The sequence below is a fragment of the Rattus norvegicus genome, chromosome X, assembly GCF_021556685.1.
Source record: "Rattus norvegicus strain SHRSP/BbbUtx chromosome X, alternate assembly SHRSP_T2T, whole genome shotgun sequence".
NCBI lineage: Eukaryota > Metazoa > Chordata > Mammalia > Rodentia > Muridae > Rattus > Rattus norvegicus.
Window position 1 is genome coordinate 111,598,812 of NC_141554.1, and position 18,649 is coordinate 111,617,460.

Genomic DNA, 18,649 nt, shown 5'->3' on the forward strand with positions numbered 1-18,649 from the left:
GTGTTAAATAATATATATGTCTGAGAATACAATGCTGAAAAGTTTAAGATTATTTTGTATATAGGGAAGTAGGAAAATGCCAATAATTCCCTCACTGGAAAGGCCTTACCCCCACACTCCCACACACCCCACCTCTCCTCACCCCACCACTCCCACCTCTTCCATCCACCCCCTCCCCCATACTATACACCCCCAGCCTGTACTCACTACAAGCTGGTCCAGGATCCTGCAGACCCCACCTGTTCCAGACTCTGCTTCATCCTTTCAGCCTGATGTGCACCCAATGCCTGGACACCCTGAGGGAGGAAACGGAAAATAAGGAACCACAGATGGATCCCAAACACACACACACACACACACACACACACACACACACACACACACACACACACAGAGAGAGAGAGAGAGAGAGAGAGAGAGAGAGAGAGAGAGAGAGAGAGAGAAATGCGTGCACAAACATATACAGGCATTTATGCATGCACCCAGTTACACACAGGCATGTATGCAGGCACACTCACAATAAGTGGTTTTTATCCTAGGAACATAACATTAGTGATCATTTGAAAATCTGTCAATATAAATTTGTGACAAAACTCATAGTCTGTAGGGCTATACATAGCAGTATAGAAATGGGCTTCGGGACTGGAACATTTCCTTGCCTTGTGACACGGAGTTCTCATAATGTGTTCAAGGTGTATGCTCTCATTTTATCCCACTGTTATCTTTGTATGTATCATTTTCTGAGTAAGACTATGTATCAAGGGCTCTCAAACATGCATTTGGTCCTCAGCATTTCTGACATTACTGGTCAGGATCCTTTTCTGATACATGCAGACTTTCTGACTATAGGTCCATTCCAAACACATCTGTTATCCTCGCAAAATTAGCATATCACAAGGCGCTGGATCTTTTGAGCATGCTCACACTACCTTTGGTGTATATAAAAACTAAACTGTTAAAAAGATGTGGATGTTTCTACTCTCAGAAACCACAGTCTGATCCATGCACCCCTTTTTATTTAATCTTATTTTTTTCCTGATTGTTTATCCTGGGTACCGTCTAAAATAAAATACAATTTATGATAGTCATAAATAAAGAAAATCTTCAATAATGAAGGGTAGCAAGGTGGCGTGGTCAATAATAGTCTTCCCTTGCAAGCATGAAAATTGAAGTTCAATCCCTAAAATCAACCTTAAAAAAAGTTAGGCATGGTGGGACATGCTCGTACTACCACTGAAGGATAGTCCGAGACTCACCGGGGTTCAGGAGTCACAGACTCTACCCAATTTTATAGGTTCCAGGCCAGTAAGAGACCCCAGGTGAGAGGAAAGATAAATAGCTCCTGTGGAATGATGCTTAAAGTTGTGTGAGGCTGTCTTCCATATATGCACAACACAGGTACACACACACACACACACACACACACACACACACACACACGAATGCACAGGTAAGCACATGCATGCAATACTTCCACATGTTTATCTGTACACAATAAACACACACAAAACCACATGAAGATCTCAAAAATTCAAAATAATACAAATCAAACCACTCTTTAAATTGAACCTACTCAACGAACTAGATATTGAAGAGCAATAGTCTTAGCTGACAGGCTATCCATAATATTAGAATAATATTCATAGTCATGCTGAAGTTCTCTTGCAGGGCCAGGCCATTCGTAGTGGATACACCTGCACACTGTTTAGTTCTTTGGACCTCTATCGGCTTGACTTATTTTTCAGGCTGAAGCCTGCATCTTAGTCGTCAAGCATGTACCTGGAACCCAGAGTCTTCCCAGATCCAGTGATTACAAACACTTAGTGCTCAATACAGCACTGTCAGGTTTTTGACCCTGTGCTCTAGGTCAATGCCAGGTGTCAGTTCAGGGACTAATGCTTCAGGCCCACCCCTAATGCCAGGTGTGTTATTGTGGCTTCAGACACAAACTTGTACAAATTCATTGACAATGAGTAAAAGATGCAATAGAAAATAAAAATTTTAAAATGCATTGTGAAGAATCAAAAAATACAACTAATTCTCCTCTGTGGCATTCAGAGGGAAACTAATAACTGTAGGTAACCACACTTAAAAAAGTAAACAATTTAATTATGATTATGTATATAAATGATATATGCTATTTGGAGCAACGTAATACTCTTTCTCTGCTTTGACAAATTCTATTTCTAAAATTTACCTTACTTATGATAACATAATAAATGCATTTATACATTTAATAATTCTAGCCTTGTGTGCACGCCTGTATTCAACAGTTGGGAAGTAGGAGGATTGGGGGTTTAAGACTATCTTATTTTGCTATTGAGTATGAGGCCACTCTGGCTAATTGTTACTCTGATAAGAGGAGCATAAGTGGGGGAGGGGTATCTCTAAACAAAAATTCAAAATTAAAAGATTAAAAATGAGAAGCTGGGCTTAAAACTACCCAAAGGAAAATAAATAAATATTATAATGAATATAAATAAAACAGACAAATTAAGAGCAAACTCAGATGTAGCTCCCTTCAAGTATCAAATCTCCTCAGAGATTATCTGGTAAGCAATATTCCAGGATTACCCTGGCATCGGAATCTCTTTTCTGACCTTTTTCCCCTGGAAGATATGTCAGGCAACTCCAAGTACTATTCTCCTGGCTTTCACTTTACATCAACATCGTCCTGGTCGTCGTCTTTGTCATCATTATCATTTCTTTTCATGTCTTTGTCATCATTATCATTTCTTTTCATGAGACAGGGTTTATCTGTGTAGCCTCAGCTGTGTAGCCTCAGGAGAACTGGAAGTCCACCTGTAGACTAGGTTGCCCTAGTGCTCAGAGATTCACCTGCCTCTGCCTCCTGCATGGTGGGATTAAAGGCTTACACCACCACCATTCTGCTTTTTTCTTAGGTTTGTAATGCAGTATATTAAGTGTTTTCCATTCATATTTTGATCATATTTGTCTTCCTCTCTGACTTTCTGCCCCAGAGGCCCCATTTACCTCTGTCTTGCCCCCTTCCTATTTCTTCACTAGCCCACTGCTGTTTTTATGTCTTACAGACTTTCTCTTTCCCATTTCAGATTTTGACACCCACACAGGGATTGTGGGTGGTGCATGCCTTTAATCTCGGCACTCAGGAGGCAGAGGCAAGCAGGTATATCTGAGTTCAAGGCATGCTTGGTCTGTAGACTTGAGTTCCAGAACAACCAATGCTGTACTGAGAAATTGTCTCAAAAAAAAAAAAAACAACAAAAACAAAAATTTTTGTCAACCATGGCATGTTTCTCTTTCTGGTTTCATGAATCTCCTTTTTTTTAAAAACGTCTGTCACTTTTTTTTCCTCCATCATGAATCTCCTAAACACGCGCGCGTGCGCGCGCGTGCGCGCACACAGACACAGACACAGACACAGACACACACACACACACGCACACACTCACAATCTACCATGTGTTTGAAAGAAAACATGTATACATGTACTATATTAAACATAGTACGTCATTAATATGTACAGTAAAAACAAACTCTTAAATCTGAGGCCACTTGTGTCCTGAGAGCAAAACAGTCCATAGTTATACATTTGACTGTGGCTTTTTTTGGTGTTCTTATTTGAAAGTGGCCAACCAATGTCATAGCATGCAGGTACACTACAATGCCAACAAGCCTTTCCGTTACAGTCACCTGGAGGCTACTTCTGTACTTTTGCCACCCCCCTCTCGCGCCTCCTGCACTCCCCTGACCTGTGTATCTCTCGTGCTGTGTCCACCTCTTTTAGGACTCTACCCTATGTGGCTTGTGTGGCAAAACTGGTGGAGGTGAAGGACGAGACTGGACCACGAATCCCTTGGAGAAGCTTTGGAGCCTTTGAAGTTGCAGGCCATCGTATATTCGGTGTCATGAGTTTCGCTGAAATGGTCACGAACAATTTTTAATACTGTTAACACATGCAAATGGCCATTCTCTTTCTGGTGTGAGTTTGGGGATTGGTAATAACATATCGCTATGTTTTCTCATGTTAAAAGCCCTTCTGTTACAAGTTGTCCCTAGGAGACTAGGCAAAACAGGCCGATCTCTGTACCAAAGAATCTGCGGTGCAGTAACACTATTCAACAGCTCTGTTGCCACGGTAGAATGGAAGGAACCCGAGACTCAAAAAGAGGCTAGATGTGTGAAGATCCTGATCACTCATTGGGTGTGCGAGTTCTCCGGATGTTAATTTCTCAGCCAATGAGCTTAATGTTCTCGTGGGGGGTTGTGAGCCTTAGGTAGGAATTTTTGCCAGTTCTGCCAACTCTAGAATATCATTGGTGTTCAAATTTGTACCCTTCCGCGTAAAAAAGTAGTCCAGAGTTCACTCCGCCCTACCCCTCCCCCCTTCCCCGTGCTGAGTACAGAAGTCTTCCGGAGGAAGGAGGGAGGACCCCCCACCTTTGCTCTCCCAGCATGCATTGTGTAATCGCCATAGCCCTGAGCAGGTCGAAGGGGTGGGTTTCTCGCTTGCGACTCTCTGCAGTTATCTTCACTTAGTACAGCTCCCAGTTGGTGTTCTTTTGTGCCATGTCTGATAACAATAAGCCAGACAAGGCTCACAATGGCTCAGGTGGTGAAGGTGATGGAAATAGGTCCAATTTATTCGACCGGCACTCCCTGGAAGAAGTTATGCCTTATCTGGAGTGGCTTATCTTAATTGTCGCCACGACAGGTTTTCTGGCGTTCCAGTTAATCGTAGATGCCATTTATGAGGAGCAGTATGAAAGGGATGTGGCCTGGATTGCCAGGCAAAGCAAGTGCAGGTCCCCTCTCGATGAGGATGAAGACGATGAAGATGGCGACGACGATGACTTCTATGACGATGATGATGATGAGGAATTGGAGAACCTAATGGATGATGAATCAGAAGATGAGATGGGCATGGAAATGAGTGCTGGAGCTACCTGCGTCTTTGACTTAGGTACCTGTACAGGTGAGTTAACCTGTGGTCGTTACTCTAGATTCAGGTGGGGTGTATTCTTTACCCACATCTGTAGTAAAGACTACATTGCAGTTGGGGTCATTCCTGGAAGCGATTCCTATCTCTCCTGCCCATGTCTATCCCCTTTCCTCTCTAACTTGTCCTTAGCTGCCTCCTCCCATCCCCCTTCTCCTTGCTCCTGTCCTTCCTTTTCCTGCCTAGCTAGTCTCTAACTTCAGTCCATCCTCCCCCTTTCCCCTTTTCTCTCCTTGCTCCCCTCCCCCTCTGCTCGACTTTTCACGCCTGCTGCCTGCTCCCTGAAACCCTCCCCTTCCTGCTCCCTGAAACCCTCCCCTTCCGGCCTTCTGGTTCCCCCTTTTCGCGCCTTTTCTTTCCCTGATCTCCTCCCCCTTCAAGCTTCCCCATTTGTTCCTCTCCCAGAAACCCTCCTCTTCCTGTTCCCCTTTTCGCACCTTTTCTTTCCCTGAGTCCCTCTCCCTCCCTGTTTCCCTTTTAGCGCCTTACCTTTCCCTGCCCCTCTCCCCCACTGCACTTACATTTTAGCACTTCCCTCCTCCCCCTCCCTATTCCCATTTTCCTGCGCTCCCCTCCTCCACCCTGCTCCCCTTTTTGTACCTTTCCTTTACAGGACTCCCTCCCGCTCCCTGTTTCCCTTTGTGTACCTTTCCTAGCCCCGTTGTGTTCCCTCTCCCTACCCTCCTCCCCATCCTTGCTCCATTTTAGCAGCCTTACCTCTCCCTGCTCGCTGCTCTCCCCTGTTGGCCTTTTTGTGCCTTTCCTTCCCTGGCTCCCCTCCACCTTCCTACTCACCGTTTTGCTATTTACCTCTCCCTTCTCCCCCTCACTCCCACCCCCTTAAACTTTGTTCTCCAGGATCCCCTACCCCCCCTCCGAGTTTCCCTTTGCCTTTCTTGTCCCTGCCCCAGGTACCCCTCCTTTCTTCCCTTTCCTCTCCCTGCTCACAGTCATGCAGCTTTCCTCTCCTCGATGCTAACTTTTTAATGCCCTTCTTTTCCAGGATCCCCTCTCCCTCACTGTTCGCCTTTGTGTACCTTTCAGAACACTGCTCCCATTTCCTTCCCTGCTCCTAGCTCCCTGTCTCCCTTCCCACCTCTCTTTCCCATCCTTCCTTTCTCCAGCCTGTCAACCGTCTTTCTCCTCTTAGCCCCTCCCACTCCCTGCTTCCCTTACCCCTTCCATCTCACTGCTCTCCCCTGCCTGCTGTACTTCCTCCCCTAACCCCAGTTTCCATGCTTCCCTTCACTCTTTCTTGCCTTTCCCTGTCTATCTCTCCACACCTCCCTAGTCCCTCTTCCCTTTCACTCTCCCCTATGTGTCCCTCTTCCTATCTATCTTCCCCTTCCTTTCTGTCCCCTCTTCCCTTTGCTTCCTCCCCCTTTCTCACCCTACCTCCTCCATTACCCTCTTATCTTCATGCCCACTTTCTGTTCTCCCTCAATTCCCTTTCCCACTGTGCTCTTACCTCTTCCCTTTCCCCCTTTCTCCCTTATCGGCTTCTCTTCTATCTCCCCTCGTCCCCTCTCTTGCTTCTCCCTCCTCCCACTCCTCCTTTCCCTTTCCCCTGTGCCCTCTACCCTTTTGATCTTCATTTCACATACCCTTTTGGCCTTCCATCCTGCCCTTTGCCCCCAGGCCTTATGATATCCTGTGCACTGGAAATGGGAGGTCCTTCAGCAGCATGGAGGCAAGAAAAAGAGCAAAATCCCAAAGTTAGCAGGAAAGGCTGGATTATGATAAGGCCAGGTTCTGATAGTTGGAACCCAGCCAAATGGCGCCTGTAACCCTAGGTACTGAGAGAGAGAGTGTTAAAGTTCTTCATCCTTGCTGCTGCTTTTACATATTTGTAGGCCATGCTCAGAGCTTGCCCAAAGTGGGAGAGTCTGAAAACTAGTGACCAGTGTTTTATTTTGGGGACAAATTAGCATTTAGTGCTATTCCCCTAAAAACTATAACAAACAGATTAGGGATTTTGAGACCCTAGAGGTGAGAAATGGAAAAATCGGTCCTGTGAAAGTTTTTTGTTTTTTTTTTTTTTTTATTAACTTGAGTATTTCTTATATACATTTCGAGTGTTATTCCCTTTCCCGGTTTCCGGGCAAACATCCTCCCCCTCCCCTTCCTTATGGGTGTTCCCCTCCCAACCCTCCCCCCATTGCTGCCCTCCCCCCAACAGTCTAGTTCACTGGGGGTTCAGTCTTAGCAGGACCCAGGGCTTCCCCTTCCACTGGTGCTCTTACTAGGATATTCTTTGCTACCTATGAGGTCAGAGTCCAGGTTCAGTCCATGTATAGTCTTTAGGTAGTGGCTTAGTCCCTGGAAGCTCTAGTTGCTTGGCTTTGTTGTTCATAAGGGGTCTCGAGCCCCTTCTAGCTCTTCCAGTTCTTTCTCTGATTCCTTCAACGGGGGTCCTGTTCTCAGTTCAGTGGTTTGCTGCTGGCATTCGCCTCTGTATTTGCTGTATTCTGGCTGTGTCTCTCAGGAGCGATCTACATCCGGCTCCTGTCAGTCTGCACTTCTTTGCTTCATCCATCTTGTCTAATTGGGTGGCTACATATTTATGGGCCACATGTGGGGCAGACTCTGAATGGGTGTTCCTTCAGTCTCTGTTTTAATCTTTGCCTCTCTCTTCCCTGCCAAGGGTATTCTTGTTCCCCTTTTAAAGAAGGAGTGAAGCATTCACATTTTGATCATCCGTCTTGAGTTTCATTTGTTCTAGGCATCTAGGGTAATTCAAGCATTTGGGCTAATAGCCACTTATCAATGAGTGCATACCATGTATGTCTTTCTGTGATTGGGTTAGCTCACTCAGGATGATATTTTCCAGGTCCAACCATTTGCCTACGAATTTCATAAACTCGTTGTTTTTGATAGCTGAGTAATATTCCATTGTGTAGATGTACCACATTTTCTGTTTCCATCCCTCTGTTGAAGGGCATCTGGGTTCTTTCCAGCTTCTGGCTATTTATTATAAATAAGGCTGCGATGAACATAGTGGAGCACGTGTCTTTTTTATATGTTGGGGCATCTTTTGGGTATATGCCCAAGAGAGGTATAGCTGGATCCTCAAGTAGTTCAATGTCCAATTTTCTGAGGTACCTCCAGACTGATTTCCAGAATGGTTTTACCAGTCTGCAATCCCACCAACAATGGAGGAGTGTTCCTCTTTCTCAGCATCCTCGCCAGCATCTGCTGTCACCTGAGTTTTTGATCTTAGCCATTCTCACTGGTGTGAGGTGAAATCTCAGGGTTGTTTTGATTTGCATTTCCCTTATGATTAAAGATGTTGAACATTTCTTTAGGTGTTTCTCAGCCATTCGGCATTCCTCAGCTGTGAATTGTTTGTTTAGCTCTGAACCCCATTTTTTAATAGGGTTATTTGTCTCCCTGCGGTCTAACTTCTTGAGTTCTTTGTATATTTTGGATATAAGGCCTCTATCTGTTGTAGGATTGGTAAAGATCTTTTCCCAATCTGTTGGTTGCCGTTTTGTCCTAACCACAGTGTCCTTTGCCTTACAGAAGCTTTGCAGTTTTATGAGATCCCATTTGTCGATTCTTGATCTTAGAGCATAAGCCATTGGTGTTTTGTTCAGGAAATTTTTTCCAGTGCCCATGTGTTCCAGATGCTTCCCTAGTTTTTCTTCTATTAGTTTGAGTGTGTCTGGTTTGATGTGGAGGTCCTTGATCTACTTGGACTTAAGCTTTGTACAGGGTGATAAGCATGGATCGATCTGAATTCTTCTACATGTTGACCTCCAGTTGAACCAGCACCATTTGCTGAAAATGCTATCTTTTTTCCATTGGATGGTTTTGGCTCCTTTGTCAAAAATCAAGTGACCATAGGTGTGTGGGTTCATTTCTGGGTCTTCAATTCTATTCCATTGGTCTATCTGTCTGTCTCTGTACCAATACCATGCAGTTTTTATCACTATTGCTCTGTAATACTGCTTGAGTTCAGGGATAGTGATTCCCCCTGAAGTCCTTTTATTGTTGAGGATAGTTTTAGCTATCCTGGGTTTTTTGTTATTCCAGATGAATTTGCAAATTGTTCTGTCTAACTCTTTGAAGAATTGGATTGGTATTTTGATGGGGATTGCATTGAATCTGTAGATCGCTTTTGGTAGGATGGCCATTTTTACTATATTAATCCTGCCAATCCATGAGCATGGGAGATCTTTCCATCTTCTGAGGACTTCTTCAATTTCTTTCTTCAGAGTCTTGAAGTTCTTATTGTACAGATCTTTTACTTGCTTGGTTAAAGTGAAGGTTTTTTTGTTTTGTTTTTTTTTAGGCTGTCACTTGGGACCACAGCATTGCTAAAATACTCTTTCTCACATATTCATATTCTCCAGGTTTTCCTGACTCTCATTTAAGGAAGAACGAAATGAAATGTAAGGTGATTTATTTCTTACAGCACCCTAATTTCCTAATGTCTATACCAGTGCACTCTAAGGCAACCATGTGCTGTGGGTGTGAAAATGCTGATGAAGAGGTTGCAATGGAGGAAGAGGAGGAGGAGGAGGAAGAAGATGATGACGATGATGATGACGATGAAATTGAAAACCTGGATGGAGATCCTAAAAATAATCTGGACTTTGCAGATGGCCCCTAATCTTAGGGATGCAGGTACTGGCTTTACTAACTAACCATTCCTAACATTCCTGTAGCTAAGAGCATCATCTGTTTAAAAATACTATTGGTTAGCTAAACATTTGTAAATTTTTTGTATTACTAAATATTAGACTAATACAGTAAGCAGTTTAATAGCCATAAGTTAAACAAGAGTTAATAGTATCTAGATGCTTGTCCCTTAGATTGTAACTAGATTACTTAGTACAGATGAGAAGTTGTTAGACTTAGTAGTGGAGACCAGTAAAGGATCATGCAGTGAAATGTGGCCATGGAAATCACATAGTATCACATATTGTTCTTATAGTACCTTTGAAACAGGTGATAACAGCTGGCAAATTAAGTGTTTGAAGAAATTTCACATGCTGTGGTTCATATGTAAATTATCAGCCTAACTTTAATATTTCAAATGACATGAAACTAAAAAAATAGATTTTGTTTATACTGAATTGGGAATCAGCCATTATATCTTCATGTTCATCTTTCTCTCTTTTTGTTTCTGGTTTTTTTCCATTTCGAGATCTGTGATTTTAAAGAGATGAAAATCTCTTAAAATTTTCTTCATCTTTTAATTTTTTTTTTTTTTTTGAGCTGAGGACTGGACTGAACCCATGGCCTTGCGCTTGCTAGGCAAGCGCTCTACTACTGAGCTAAATCCCCAACCCCTTCATTTAATTTCTTTAACTTTAGTTTTTCATTTAAAATGAGATTAAAATTGTAATTCGATTTTAATTTTTAAATTTCTTAAAGTCTTTTTTAAAAAGATGAAAGTCTCATTTTGAGGAGATGATAGTGGAGTAACTGGGAGGCTTAGGGAATGTGTGTGGTTGGTATATAACCATAAGAAAATTTGTTCTTTGAGAATCAGTCAGAAAGGAACACCAGGCCTTGACGAGTGGTTACCAGTAGGATAGTGAGGTCAATATAATCAGATTATGGAAGCTACCAAACTCATGAATACTCTAATACCTAAGGATCTGTTAGGGAAACAGCAGGGAAATTTGAATACTCTAATACCTAAGGATCTGTTAGGGAAACAGCAGGGAAATATTGAGAGACAATGGTAATACATAGAATTGACAAGAGTGTCAGGAGTACATTCTAAGGAAATACAAGTGTTGCTTATCTCTTATTTCCTCCTACAGTTGCAAAGCCCAGAAGAAAGAAATGGATGGAGGAAGAAGAAGTGGTTTTTTTTTCCATTCATTGTCTAATTTTTAGTAGTCCATAAAATTAATTTTGTTCTAAAGTTCATTATACACAGATATCACCAACAGACATCTGACTACATGATGAACTTTTATATAGATACATAGGATTACTTTTGTTCATGTTAAAAATAAAAGTTTGACTTGCATACACTACAGTTGTTTCATGTTAACATCAATCCACATTTTTAAATATCTCTGTGCTTTTGCCTCATCTTGCAAAGGAAAAGCAGCTAGCTTACCAGGACACTAAGCTAATGCTGATGGGTAAGTATGAAGCAGCAGCAGCAGGAGCAGCTGGAAGTTTGCTAGAAGTGTATATTCTCAGACTCTACTCTAGACGTATTGAGTCAGAGATCCTTAAAGTGGACTTTCAGTCGAGATTTCTTAAGTGCTCTGAACACTTGAACCTTGGAGCACCACTGGTTTGCAGCAACAGGGGGAAAGGCTATGCAGAGCCAGCCTTCATTAACTTGGTAGGTGTTGTGCTTGTGATTTGAATATTAACTAAGGGCTGAGATGTTGCGGTTTGTTAGACCAGTTGGGAGGTGATGGAATGAATAGTAAGTGGGACATTTTTGAAAAGATGTTAGTACATTTGAGACGCGCCCTTGAAGGAGATATCAGAACGCTGACCACTTCTGCTTTTGCTTCCTTGCTGCCATAAGCCAAGGCAGTTCAACCCACTACATCTTCCTTCCCTGGTGGAATGGCTTGTCACCAGCAAGTGCAGACCTGCTGAAAGGATGTTGCTTATTTCCCAGGGCAGCTGTAACACAATTATGAGCTGGGTAGCTTCAAATGATAGATGTTCATTCATTTGCTTAGAGTTTTGAAAGTTGTAAATCTACGATTATGTTGTTAGCAGAATTGATTCTTTCTGGAGGTGGTAAGAGGAATCTTGTCTTTTCCTCTCGCTATGCTGACTTGTGGAGGTTGACACCAATTTTTGGCAACAGTTGGGTTGCAAATGTAACATTCTAATCTTTTTCTCCATCCTCATATAGTGTTTTGCTTTGGATCTCTGTCTCTAGGACTCTTCTTTATTGGGGTGCCAGTCAGTGAATGAAGGGTCCATCTTTATCCCCTATTACTTCATCTTAACGTTATATATGTAAATGGTCTTTGATCACATCTAGGGAGTCTAATTCTTGCCCCTATAGTATATACCTGTGATAGCATATATCTGTAATAAACCATTTAAATCATTAAGGTGTTAGGGGAGGCCCCAGCGATGACTATTAGGACATGGTTCATAAGCACTTGGAAATCTTAATTCTAGTCAGCAGGGGTTACACTCAGGTAGATATTTAAGGACCCAAGTGTAGCCATAAGCATTTAGAGCAAGAGGCTTTTAATGGCAAAAGCCATGTCCTCAGTATTTCATTATGTAGCTGCAGAGAGAGGTTTATGCACAAGCTAGCAGTTTAACAAAAGCTGAGATAAGCAGTTATCTGGAGAGGGTTCAGTTCAAGCAGGCTGTTTAGCAGAAACTAAGTTAGCTGGGTGTCTTGACCTCAGGTTCCCAGAATAGAGTTAGATGTTTTCCCCTAGAATTCTCCATCAAGGAGATAAAAGTTCAGTTAAAACTGAAGTAGTCTCAATAAGATTACAAGATGGAGGAACTTCTGCAATGTCTTGCAAAGGTACAAAGATTGGGTGATGACCATGAAATACAGAGAATAGAAAAACTAAAACAATCTACTACATTTGTAATGAAAGGCATGGACACACTCAAAACACGCTTGCGTGTATCCTTCTTTATATAATGTTTATCTTTTTCATAATTCCTTGTGAATATTGTTTGTATCATTTAATGTGTGCATAAATATGCATGTGTTTATGAGCAAATATATGTGTATTACAAACATTCAGAAAGAATTATGAAAAGGATAAAGCACCATATGAAAGACAGTGGTTAAGATTTGTGGAACAAAGGGTAGAATTCACCTGGGGACATGCAAAGTGAATTTTAATTCTTTTTATAAATGTGCTGTTAGGGTGGATAATGAGCTCATGGTTATAATATTCTCCCTACTTTTTTTTTACAGGCTTGGAACCTTTTCTAAATTAAAGAAGAAATGTAAGAGAAGTCTGCTTAAGAAGCCAGCCTCAGGAAAATGAGTGACGCAGTTGACCAGAGTAAAGGATTTGAGAAGGTAAGGATCATGTACTTGAAAAGAAATCTAGCCTCTACATTTAGTTAAGGCTGCCTAGATTACTGCTTATCACCTTCAATAGCATTTCACATGTTAAATAGCAGTACATTTCATATCATAGTTTATATTAATTTTTATATATGATTATTTCTTCACTCCATAGAAGGTGAACTTCTAAAGGATTCAGATTACACATGAATTTGTGTGTATCTTCTAGTCCAACTGCACTTCATTTTTATTTTAAGGAAGTGTTTGAAGTGCTCGACAATCGTCTGGTTTTTGTATAGATGTTCCTTAACTTTAGCATCCATCAGTGTCTTTAGAGACTGGAACTTTTAGAATCCCTGACATCTTTCTCCTCTTTGATAAAGCTAAAATCTATCTTATAGTAACCAGAAAAATTTAAATCTAGGCAGTGTGAGCAAGGGAGCAGAAAATCTACCAAAGTGACCAATCCATAGGTAAGAAGGTTTTTATTAGGGATGTGAGACACAGAAGAGTTAGCAGTTTGGGGAAGTACAAAGCAGCTAGGGCTCCCTCTGTGGGGCAGAGGAGAGGGGCACTGTCACGGGCAGAGAAAAAGCAGCAGTGGGAAAAAACTTCCTGGGTTCAAAAAAAAAAAATAAAGCTGCTAGCTGCAAAGTGAGATGAAGGAATCCTGTGAACTGAAATAGCCTGGAAGTGTAGGTGATGGGGGAGGGACTCACAGCCCAGAGACTTTTGCGTGCTATGGTCAATAAGGAAGTGGCTTTTCCTGGAAGAGAGAATCCTTTTACAGATTCCTGAGGAATGATAAAAGTTAACAAAGCAGTCCTGTACTGCAGCCTGAACTGAGCACAAGACTTGTCATTTTGAGGTTCCTTTTAGACATAACAGGCAGCTCTTCCTTTGTGATGTTATTGAATTCATAACTGCCATTCCCATTGTGTTGCTATAATTTGAATCTGAAGTATATACCAAAGGCCTGTGTGTTTAAGGTTTAATCCTTACTCTTTAATGTTTTTAGGGGAAATGATGACATGTTTAAGAAGTTGGCCCTATTGGCAGGTCTTAGATTATTGGCTCTGGGAAATACGGGAGCTTGTTCTCTTTGCCTTGATGTGGTTTGTTGTTTTCTAAGTACCTTAATGATAGCAGGGGCCCAACCTCTTAAATAAGGGAGCATATTCTTAGAGGTTGCTATCTTAGCATTTGGACTGAATCAATGGAGAGGATCCTGAATACTTCTTGGATGCTGGGGCCTTGGTCTACTAGGGCAGCATACATAGACCCCAGATACAGGGACTATATTTGAGGGCAAGAATGTCTATATTCTTAACAGTCACCCTTAAATTTCATAATGTTTGAAGCTGAAGAGATGGCTCAACATTTTAAGAGTCCTTGCTTCACCTGCAAAGGACCTGGGTTCGCTTCCCACCTACCATGCGGTAGGTATCTCAGAAGCTGCTGTAACTCTACTTCCAGGGGACCCAGTATTTGTCTTCCTCCTCTACAGTAACTAGGCACACACATGGTACACAAAACACACAAGAAGGTAAACTCTCATTCGCATAAAAGAAAGCAAATCATCATGAGCAGCTAGACTTGGGTGCCCTGAATTGAACTCAGGTCCTCTGGAAGGACTTTACCAAGTGCTCTTAACCACTGAGCCATTTCTACGGCACAAAATAAAATAAATCTTTAAAAGCCCTTCATAAGTAAAGGAGATCCTGTTATACATGCCAGGCGATGCTGGAGTACCTAGGAAAGACATTAAAGTTGTCAACAGGCAGAAGACAGGAAGGAAAGAGCTCTTAGGTTAAGAATTTCACTTGAGTTTTTTACAAGAAAAGTAGCGGATGGAGGTTGAAAAGCTCTGCATTGTTTTTTTTTTTTTTTTTTTTTTGGTTCTTTTTTTCGGAGCTGGGGACCGAACCCAGGGCCTTGCGCTTCCTAGGTAAGCGCTCTACCACTGAGCTAAATCCCCAGCCCAAGCTCTGCATTGTTTATTTTCAATAGTTTCGCATTTATCTGGTACCTGGCTCTGGGATGACTAGGGCAGAGGAATATTTCCTCCTAGGATGTAAGTCAAAGAAAGGAAGAGAGAACTTACTGCTTGGTTAATTTATGTATTAAAAGGCATGCTTTGGTGGGGCCTTTATTAACTTTGAGAATTGGTTACCCCAGGGAGGGACAGTTTCCTGTCTTCCAGGCAGTGAGGTGTATGACTTCAGTTTTTTCACTTGTGAAAACATTAGTGGTTTAAAAAAAACTGAAAATGTTTATAGTTAAATTTATCCTCTCGTGCTTGGCATCATGATGGAGAGTCTTAGAGGGTAGGATTCCAAATATTTTATTATGGGGAATTTTTAAAAAGGGAACATAAGTAAACGGAATCTCTGAAGGCCAATTCTTAACCAGATTCCCCTGTTTTACAGTTAGCAAAATAAAGTAGGTCAGCAGCTTTTGAGAAGTGTAATATCTTAGTAGAAGTGTAAGGTGTGGTAGAAAGTAATCAGGAGGAGGCCAGGTCCGTCAGTTAGGTTGTTACGGATATGAACACACAAGGTAGGAAAGAACAAGGTAATGTTAATGATGCTTGAGTGCCAACTGGGGAAAGAATGGATGTGGTTGGAGTTATAAACTGTGGTGCATGATGGGAATCTAGGAGAGAGTAGTGAGGATCGAGTATTTGGCTTATAGAAGACAGGTGCATTCTAGGGAGAGCAAATGTTTTTCACAGTCCAGAAAATTGAATGGAAGGCTTCATTCATGTCAGGCATGTGCTATTATTCCATTGAGCTTCATCAGGGTCTCGTTGTTTCCAGACTGGCCTGGAACTCACTCTAGCCAGCTGCCCAAAAATGTGCCATCCTCCAGCTTTAGCCATCTGAGTAGCTGTGATTAGACTTGTCCCACCAGGTCCAGCAGAGGTAGCTTGTAACAAATGGAACAGATTTGCCTTTATGCAGAGGAGCTGTAGGGAAGAAAAGACGTCTCAACGCACGTTGGTTTCGTGGCTAACAGACACACTCTCAACAACACATAGATTATCGAAATAAAAGTGTACAAATTAGTGTAAATTTTATATGGTGCAAGAATCTCCAGGGATCAAGACTCAAATCGGTGGAATTTGTGTAATTTTGCACTTACATTTGTCAAGAGTGGACAGTAATATAGAATAGACAGAGGAAGCTTGATCCAGGGTAATAAGCCCAGGGAAATTTAGCAAGGTTTCCTTTTTTTTCTGATTAAACTAAGAGCCTTACACTTGCTAGATAAATGCTTTGCCACTGAGATAAATACTCAGCCTATATTTTTTATTTTGATACAAAGTTTTATTAAGTTAGTTAGGTTGCCCACGAGCTTACTCTAAAGACCAGACGACTCACAAATGTGTGATTCTCTTGCCTTAGCCTCCAGAATAGCCATGAAGACAGGATTGTGCCACTACGCCTGGTGTTCCTTGGCTTCTAGTTATAATTCATAGCTATTTGATCTTCCTAAATTTGTGAGCTTTGTAATTTTACAGCTTCAACAAAACTATATTTCATAAAAGGAGGCAGAAGCTCTTTCAGACATAGAAACATTTTATGAAATTACTTTGTAGTAATTTAGTAAATGTTCCTATTTCTGTATTTGCACAGTTCAGGAGAATTTTAGCATTAGTTTTTTTACACACACTTTAAAGAATTTTATTGATTTTTATGTGTTTGAGGGTTTGTCTGCATAGTGAGTGCGGGGTTCAGAAACAGCCATTAGATTCCCTGGTACTGGAGTTACAGAAGGTTGGTTGGGAGCCCAGTAATGGGTGCTCAAAGTCCAGCCTGGATTATCCCTGCAAGACTAGTTTGTGTTCTTCACTGCTCAGCCATCTCTCTCCTGGCCCCAACCCACTTTGTAAAATGCTTTCAGGACTGATAGTGATTTTCGTATCTTTAGTATGTTTTATCATGTTTCACTTGCATATATTTCTTCCTAAAGGTTAGTTCTCATTTAGGTTAGATCATTTTATAGGTGATATGGCATAGTTATTTGAAACTGAAAATTCATGGAATTAATCTCAGTTTTCTACCAGCAATAAATAAATTAGACCTGATTTTTTTTTTGCTACCCAAACTCTATGTGTGTATATTATATTGAGCTTACCACATTGAAGCAGCACTGAACCATATACATACATTATATATAATATACATATTATATATACATATATATAAACATAAACCATAAAACTAGTCAAAATAGCTATTTTCCCAAGAAAAAAACTTCACCTTAAAAGGGACATATGAAGGCCGGAGAGATGGCTCACAGACTGAAGAGGGCATCAGATCCCATTACAGGTGGTTGTGAGCCACCATGTGGTTGCTGGGATTTGAACTCAGGACCTCTGGAAGAGCAGCTAGTGCTCTTAACCTCTGAGCCATCTATCCAGACACACACGTAATTTTAAAATTCAGGTAAAAATCAAATTAAGAGACCCCTCAAAGTACAATTTCTTCTGTATGTAAAGCATTCACATATAAACAAGGATATGTGTTCTGTTCATGTGTTTTTATTTTCTTTCTTTCCTTAAATTTAACTCAGTGTCTCCCCATGTATCTCAGGACTGTCTAAAACTCAGTAGCCCAGGCTGGGCTCAAATTTCTGGTCTTCCTGCTTTACCTTCCCAAATGCTGGGATGACAGTCATGTGCAATGATACCTGACTCAATAATGGTATGTGTGTAAATTATGTTTCCTTTTTGAGACAAGGTCTTACACACCAGGCTGGCCTTAAATTTCAGCTCATACTACTGGGTGCATGGATTGACAGGCAAGTACAGCCACCATGGTATATGTTTCTGTCTTAGATAAAAGGGAAACCATATCTGAGTGACAAACTAAGATTTCCTAACAACTACACCTAAAAATTATCAGAGGTGACAGAGTGTTAGTCAGGGAGTGTTTGAGTGAGTACTTATGTGTTTTGACAAGAATATAGGTTTGTTCTGTGTGGAAATGAATTTGGGAGCATGTTCCTAAATGAATGTGTGTTTTGGTAGCATGCCTGAAATTGTTTGTACATATATGACAACTGTCTATGTATTACTGAGTGTATGTATATGTATGAGTATGTGAATGGTTTCTGAAAGTTGAATAATTCAAGTTGTGTACAATAATCATGTAAACTAGTTAATAATTATAGTCTTGCTGGGATCTAGACTTACCTAGCAGACAAGTCTCTGCACAGACCTGGAAGGGTGTTTCTAGATGTGGGCAGCATTTTATGGGGTGCTAGGTGGAATAGAAAAAGACAATGAGAGTCAAGCAGCAGCCTTCAGGCTCTGCTCCGGACTACAGATGCAGTGTGACCAGCGAAACCATCCTTGCTTCTCACACTGAGCCAAAATACAGACTGCTTCTCTCTCTCTCTCTCTCTCTCTCTCTCTCTCTCTCTCTCTTTGCCTTTGTGAAATGTTTTATCACAGCACTGAGGAAAAATTACTAATACACTGTGAACATGTTTGTGATCATAGTAGCTTGAGTGTGTGTGTGTGTGTGTGTGTGTGTGTGTGTGTGTAAGTCTGTCTGCTCTATGACTTTGAAAGCATGTTCATTGTGAGTGAGCAAATTTGTTCACATGATCCTATGAGTAAACAAACATGAGGGTGTGAAAGGCTTGCAATAGTATAGACATACATGCTAATA

General features: G+C 41.4%; 1 protein-coding gene across 2 annotated transcripts; it reads left to right on the forward strand.

Moving 5' to 3' along the window:
* The first annotated feature begins 4,395 nt into the window (after window positions 1-4,395).
* Window positions 4,396-10,977, forward strand: Trap1a (tumor rejection antigen P1A). Of its 2 annotated transcripts, XM_087600709.1 has the most exons (3): window positions 4,396-4,957; window positions 9,427-9,610; window positions 10,759-10,977. In XM_087600709.1, exons 1-2 carry the CDS (start codon window positions 4,552-4,554, stop codon window positions 9,594-9,596), a joined length of 576 nt encoding a protein of 191 aa, XP_087456835.1. In that variant the 5' UTR covers window positions 4,396-4,551; the 3' UTR covers window positions 9,597-9,610; window positions 10,759-10,977. The 2 variants fall into 2 exon arrangements, with proteins under 2 accessions (XP_087456835.1, NP_001395801.1); NM_001408872.1 differs by lacking the exon at window positions 10,759-10,977 and having other exon boundaries at window positions 9,427-9,607.
* Window positions 10,978-18,649: the final 7,672 nt, after the last annotated feature.

Excerpts from the sequence above, each read along its gene's own strand:
- Trap1a (XM_087600709.1), top strand. The coding sequence starts at position 4,552 with ATGTCTGATAACAATAAGCCAGACAAGGCTCACAATGGCTCAGGTGGT. Across the intron at positions 4,958-9,426 it reads TGACTTAGGTACCTGTACAG|TGCACTCTAAGGCAACCATG; the intron begins GTGAGTTAACCT and ends TGTCTATACCAG.